This window comes from Pinus tabuliformis, chromosome 3_1 (genome assembly GCF_031772625.1).
Source record: "Pinus tabuliformis cultivar Carrire ecotype Pingquan chromosome 3_1, CPIR1, whole genome shotgun sequence".
Classification (NCBI taxonomy): domain Eukaryota; kingdom Viridiplantae; phylum Streptophyta; class Pinopsida; order Pinales; family Pinaceae; genus Pinus; species Pinus tabuliformis.
The window spans coordinates 418146914-418154625 of record NC_142301.1 but is presented as its reverse complement, the minus strand read 5'-3'; the positions used below and the strand labels follow the sequence as shown (position 1 = coordinate 418154625).

Here is a 7712-nt window from a genome sequence, read left to right as displayed (position 1 = left end):
CGTCCGCCTCTTCCCCCTGCACGCTCTCTTTACATGACATGCCCTATCCCTCAGCCTTCGGGTTTATCTGCCTCCTGCTCCCTCCCTTCTATCCCTCCCCTATCCTTTCATTCGCCCTCCCCCTCGGTAAACTCTACACCGAGATACTCCACCCACTCGATCACCAAGCAGAAAGAGCCGGACGCCATCAGGCTGTCTGTGGGGCCTCTCATCCTCTCGCCCAAGCAGGGAAAAGGTAGACCTTCCTCCCTCCACAAGGCTCAGAAACAAGCTGGGGACGATGTCATCCAGGGTAAACAGCACACCATCGAAAGGGTACTTAGAGCAAAGGACACCCTCCCCCATCCCCCTCCATGAAGATCTTATCTTTCAACTGTAGAGGGTTGGCCAGCCCAGAGAAAAAACTGGCCCTGAAGCGACTCTTATTCTCTGAACTGGTTGACATCATCTTTTTACAAGAAACTCTATGCAAAGCAGACTCGGCCACCTCCATCCTCAGCTCTTGGATGCCAGGATGGTCCTTCCAAGCCATAGATGTCTCAGGACGATCTAGGGGCATAGCTATTGGCTTCAAGAACTGCTCCATCAATCTGAAGAATACCTGGGGTGGAGGAGGTTTCTTGGGTGCGGACATATACTCCAAGGACCTGGAGGAGGAATTAAGAATCATAAATGTCTATGGGCCTTGCCTCAACAGGGATCTCTTCTGGCGAAAGTTTCTCCGCTCCCCTCTCCTCCTAGCCGAGAATACAATTATAGGAGGAGATTTGAACTTCTCTATGGGTTTCTCAGAATCCTGGGGACATATGGCGCAGATCGACCCGCTCTCTGATTTCTTCGAGCGGCTGCTTGAGGAACATCACTGGATCGATATCCCCTCGGCTAAGATACAACACACAGGGAAGAACAATCGAACTGGTGAACAAAACCTAGCTAGGAGGCTGGATCGCTTTATTATCAAGGAGGTTTTCCACAGTAATCACCCCAGATCCAGGCAATGGGTTGGCAGTGGAGGGATATCGGATCACAGACCCATTTTTCTCCAAGTTGGAGCAAGGCAACAGGAACAAAAGGCCCCTTTCAAGTTCAATTCCACTTGGCTCCAGGACTCCTCCTATATTAAACTAATATCAGACTACTGGAAATCACATCCGATCCCTGAGGCAGAAGATCCAGCTACTTGCTTTGTAAGGAACCTCTCTGAAATCAAGGTGCTATCTAGAGAATGGGCTCACAAGAAAAGGCAACAGGATGACCAAATGATCTCCCATGCAGAGCAAGCAATTGCAGACCTAGAATCCCATTCGGAGGGAACCTACATCTCCCCGGAACAGAAAGCCATGTATGAAGGCCTTATCAACCAGAGAACACAAGTTCTCAGAGACCGGGAGGCAAGTTGGAGATTAAGAAGCAGAGCCATCTGGCTCAAGGAAGGAGACAAGAACACAAAGTTTTTCCACCGGTTTGCAAATGGACGGAAAGCGATCAATACCATCTGGGAGCTGAAAAATGAACAAGGCCAACAGGTCCACACCTCCAGAGAACTTGCCTTTCTAGCCTCCTCACACTTCAGGAACATATACAGGGCCCCGAGAGAAGCAAGCTTGCTAGAAATTATGAGAGTGGTTGAACTCTTCCCCAGGTTTGTGGATGACGAGGAAGCAGCTGAGCTAACTAAATAAATTACATTGGGAGAGCTGGAAGCCACCATTCGGGGTTTCCAAAGAGACAAAAGCCCGGGACCTGATGGCTGGTCCATCGAATTCTACCTAGCTTTCTTCGAGCTTCTAGGCCAGGACCTCCTTAAAGTGATCAATCATTGCAGCCTCATAGGAAAAATCCCCACGACCATCAAAGCTACTTTCATTGCCCTCATCCCCAAATCCGATAAGCCAGTTTCTTTCAATGACTTTAGGCCAATCTCGCTCTGCAACAGCCTATATAAGATCATGGCCAAAATCCTTGCGAACAGGCTCAAGCCCATCCTTTTAGCCCATATATCCCCTGAACAATTTGCTTCCCTTCTTCACCGTCAGATCCATGAAGCTATTGGCACTGCACAAGAACTTCTCCACTTTATGCAGAGCAAACATTTGAAAGGAATGATCCTCAAGGTTGATCTCTCAAAAGCTTTCGACAGGGCAAACCTGCTTTACATCCAAATGCTTCTCACCCATCTGGGTTTTCCCTATATGTTCATTAAGAGGATTATGAGCTGCATTTCTGATGTGCCGTACAGTGTCCTTCTTAATGGCTCCCCCACCCCTTTCTTCTCTGCCGAAAGGGGTCTTCGACAAGGATGCCCCCTATCTCCTTTAATGTTCCTTCTCATTATGGAAGGGCTCAGCAGAATGATAGCGTCAAAACACAGAAGGGGCAGGATTATGGGGATAAAAATCATGGAAAATTGTTCTCTCACTCACCTCCTGTTTTTGGATGATGTGCTCATCTTCTTAAATGGAAGTTTGGCCGACACCTCAGCCTTACAACATGTATTTGATCTATTTTAGAAGGCTACAGGAATGATTATAAATGTTCATAAATCCACCCTTACAACAACAGGTTGCTCGCATCATGAGGTCATCTACATAAGGAACCGGTTCCCTTTTCAATTACACCCGATGGAGGAAGGGCTGAAATATCTTGGCTTTCGAGTGAAACACGGGGGATACAAAATTGCTGACTGGATATGGCTTATTGCAAAGGTGGAGAAGAGATTAAATGTGTGGTATAACAAATATCTCACCAGGGCTGGGAGACTCACCCTTATCAAAGCAGTGCTGGAAGCAACCCCTGTATACTGGATGTCCTTGGCTTGGATACCAAGAGGAATCTTAACCAGACTCCAAAAGATATGCTGCAGATTCCTTTGGAAGGGGAACAAACAGGGGAACCTCTTTGCCTGGGTAAAATGGAATACCATAGTGAGGCCCAAGAAATGGGGAGGGTGGGGCATAAAAAGACTGGATTTATTCGCAAAAGCATTGGCAGCAAAGCTAGGATGGCAGCTAATCTCATCCCATAGCCTCTGGAAAACAATAGTAGTGGAAAAATATATTGCCCCGGAAAGCATCTTCAGCTGGATTCGAAGGGAACACAGGGGAAGCGGAAGACACTCAAACATATGGAAAGCGGTTCTCACTTCCCTCCCCCTCATTCGGGAGGGTCTAACTTGGAGAATACATCAGGGGAACGCAGTCCGTATAGGTGTAGACCCCTGGATAGGATGTGGCAATGCCCATCGTCTTCCAGCGCAGCTAACGGCCTATCTAATGGACCAAGGTGTCTCTCATATAGCACATATTGCAGACCCTGAAAACTCCACACTTATCCAACAGGCCTGGAAGACAGCATTAGATCTCCACATTCCGGAATAGTGGCGGTGTGAATGGGAGAGCTACACAGAAGCCCTCACTCAAGCACACATCAGAATAATGGAAGAAGAAGATGAGATAGTTTGGGCACTTGCAAAAAATGGTTCATACACTCCTAAGGAGGGTTACCAAAAGCTCATGCAACATTTTCAGCCAGAAAATGATCAGCAGTGGTGGAAAGCTATATGGCATCTCAAAGTTGCTCCCAGATCGCGTATGCTTATGTGGGCCATCCTATTCAACAAAATTCCCACAGGCTCCAATTTGAAAAAACGATCCTTCCATGGGCCCTTCTGGTGTCATTTCTGTAGGCGCAATGAGGAAGACACAGAACACCTCTTTCTGTCCTGCCCTGTTGTCATTGAACAATGGTCCCTCCTTTCCTCTCAATCCCCCTCCCTCAAACAATGGCAAGGGCAGTCAATCATTGAAGCCTGGCTGAATTGGCTGGAAAATCACTCGGGCAAAGATAGGAACATCCCCCTCCTCATGTGCTGGGCTATCTGGACGGCGAGGAATCGAGCAATTTTTGACCAAAAAATCCCATCCTGGCCATCCATTAGAACACACATCCTTGTTGATTTCGCACTCCTCCCTGATGACCCCCCACAGGCCCCTCCTCGATCCATCTCCCCGGAACTCATCGATAAATCATACCCCTGGGCCTATTTTGATGGCTCAGCACAAGCGGACGACTGTGGGGGCGAAGCCCTCCTCTTCCTTCGGGAAGATCACTGCTTCAAATTACAAATATACCTGGGAAGGGGCACAAATAATTATGCCGAGCTTTCTACTGCCAAACACCTTATCCACTTTGCACTTGGAAAACGCTGCACAAAACTTCAACTGTTTGGAGACTCAAAACTTGTCTGCAACTGGCTCAACAGAAAATCTATCTGCACTATTTTTTCTTTGAGACATATTTTGGACGAGACACACAGGCTTATAGCAGCTTTTGAAAAATTTGATTGTTATCATATTTACAGGGAGCGCAACTCAAGGGCAGACCTCCTATCCAAGCAGGCAGCGCAAAGGCAAGAAGAAGACTGGTTAATATAGGAAGAAGTGGATGGAACCTTCCATCAACACTATCACAAGCCTTTTGTTGATCTACATGCCCAAAGGGAGATACAGCTATGAAGGCGGTCCCATCCTACCTACACATGTGTTTTTTTGTTTTGGTTTTGTCCCACGGATTTTTCTTCTACAAGGCAGCGGTGATGCAGCTGCTGTAACCATCTGATAGTTTTCATTACAGACACTCTTACAGTTTTGATACAGGCATGGTTTATCTAAGTAAAGTTATAATTTTTAAGTCTCCCTGCGCGGAGTACATTTACATGCTTATCTCTGGTTTTTATGATACAGTATCCATATGAGACCAGTAAACTCCCTGCGTGGAGGCAAAAACAGATTACTTTTTTGTGCTATTTGTACATGGTTACAACAAACTGTGTTATTTTGCTACTGTCAGGGAGGCAGTCAGCCTCATTATGCATATGCTTAGACATCTACAGAATGTAATTTCTTTGATCTAATAGAAATTACGACATACATATACATACATATATATATATATATATATATATATATATATATATATATATATATATATATATATATATATATATATATATATATATATAGATATATATATATATATATATATATATATATATATGTATATATATATATATATATATATGTATATATGTATATATGTATATATGTATGTATGTATGTATGTATATGTATATGTACGTATATTACAACCCAATTGGAAACTATTAGATTGACTTATTGCATGCCATACCACCCATGTGCGGTGGGTCCCACGCCATATTGAAATCCATCGGTCACGATTGAGTAAGGATATAAACCTTTTTCGTGGGGGTAGCCTTCTCACTGATGTCACAAAGGGGGGAATATCCACTGTGATCCTGGTAGCCCTCCCATTGACATCATGGGGGTGGGGAGGGCGGCACAAATTCTTGTCGTGATCCTGGTTGTTCATTCCTTGAAAGATATCGTCAGTTTGCATATGGGCACCCTTTCCTATTTACATCACTAAGGGGTCCATGGTCATATTACCCATTCATCCCAAAAATTAAATCGATGGTATGCATGGGCATAGCCTCCTTACTGACGTCACAAGGGAGGGTCCATGCATACTATTGATCTTGTGTGGTGGATTTCCACTGTTGATCAATACACAATGATCCAAACGTGTTTAATACCACCATGTCATGGTGTCAGTGAAATATCGCCATTCCCACATCACTCTCTACATGATACCGGTTATGGTTTCGGTTATCAACCTTCAAATGTGGTTGTAAGCATTAAGGTGTGGGGCAAGATCCACCTTCCCACCAAGGTAACCATGATAGACACCTTGGGACAATAAGGATCACTATATTTCTCAGATATAATTAGTAGGCAATACCACTCGTCGTCATTGCCCCAACGATTGTATATATGTATATGTGTATTATATTTCAATGCTCTACATTACTCCCATGTAGCACTTGCGACACGAATTAACGACCTTAGTGTTACAAAGCGCCATATAACATATGTCCTTGGGATTTATAGTCTTTGAATGACAATGTCATTCTACCGATTGGGTGCATATATATACACACATAAAAGTCCAATGGTCTTTCCCACCATGTTGGAACAATGGTTATAAAATCTTCCTTCAAGGCTACTCTTATTATGTAAGCTCGTACCCATGAACCACAACTTCTCACGGATTTGCATAGAGAGAGAGCATATCATGCTGCAACAAGATCTCGTTTTCCTCTCGTTCAACAAGACCTTGTAAACATATATGAATATTGTAATAGTGTATATAGTTTCGTTAATTTGTTGAACTGAACCACCTATGAGATTCTAGGATATTATTTTGATTCACTAGCATTTGATCTAGGGACATCAAACCAGAATATCGAGCATTGGGTATTCCAACCAATGACACAGATAACAATGTTTAGCGCTATCTAAACTCAAATAATTAGATAACAAACCCAAAATCTAGGTTAGATTTTAAATAAGACTGGGAAGGTAATTCGAGTTGGAATAAAAAGGATTATAAACCAGATAAATGCCTTTGTCAATTTTGTTATGCAGTGGTATGATTTTACACTTGTGAAGCTAGCATTTAAAGTAGACATCACACCATTGCATGTAACCAAACAATTATTTCCCAAACCATATTACTTGTGAACTATGACCGAAATAAGCACATACAATAATCACATATTATTGTCATTGTTCCAAAACCAGAAGGAGAGATAAATTCATTGATATCACAGATATAAGAGGAACACTTATCTTAAAGAGTCTGGGAAATTGGCCCTAGGATCAAGACTCTCCACCTAACCATAGATAGTTTTAGCCAATACTCACTTGTAACTATCACCCCCAAGTTAGATTCTAGATTCTGAGGGGTAAATGCTCAGGGACTTAAACACAACCACCAAATGAACCAAGACCCAGAGATTTTTCCATCTCCTCTCTCCAACTAGGTTGTAGATTGACCAGTGCACGTAGAAACCGAGGTTCCACCCAAAATTAGGGACTATATAACCAAAACCAAAACAATAAAAACAACAGAAAGTATTAAAAAAAATTCCAGGACTTTTCAAGAAGAATTTCCTTCACGACATCCCTCGGGAATTTTTAAGAAATTCCAGCTCCACCCTATGGATCATTGGGGACTCGAGAGGAAAATTTTTCGTCATCTGAAATGTTTCCTTCCAGACTTCTGCCAACTAGAAAATATGCTTCTCCAATGGAATGTTGGAATACACAACTCATATTTCTCCCTCTGAAAAACATAACTAATCCCATTCTGTATCTTCTAATATTAATTCTATGTTCCTATGTTTTCTCCGCATTGTTACTGGAGAAAAGTACTAACTCCCTCTCCTTCCTACATATTTTTCCCCTGCTTCTCCAAAAACCCTTGTGCAACCTTCAAACAACTACCTTTGTCTACCACAGTCTTGCCAACATTTCCAATGGTTCCACCTGTGTATCTGTTTTCCAAAATCATTTGTTATTGGTTAGCTTGGTACAGTGGGTGGCCTGCACATTCTGAAAAGCTAGTAGTTTCCCCATTCTTTTCCTAAATTTTTGTCCTCATCTACCTTTTTAACTATTCCAACCAAGCATGGAATGCTTCCTTCGCCTACTTCCCAATTTAATTTAGAAGATCAGTTTATTTAAAAATGCACTGACTAGCATTCAATGTGTAGAAAATCCTATAGATTCATAAGCTCATGCAATTTACTAAAGCACATGACAAGAATCTAATTCTACTTTCAACTAGCGGAA

The 7712-nt window shown here is 42.9% G+C and overlaps 1 protein-coding gene across 1 annotated transcript; it reads left to right on the top strand.

The window, feature by feature from the left end:
• Positions 1-353: 353 nt before the first annotated feature.
• On the top strand, positions 354-1682 carry LOC149187513 (uncharacterized). The gene has a single exon (XM_089409689.1). It carries the CDS (start codon positions 354-356, stop codon positions 1680-1682), a length of 1329 nt encoding a protein of 442 aa, XP_089265815.1.
• The last annotated feature ends 6030 nt before the right edge of the window (positions 1683-7712 follow it).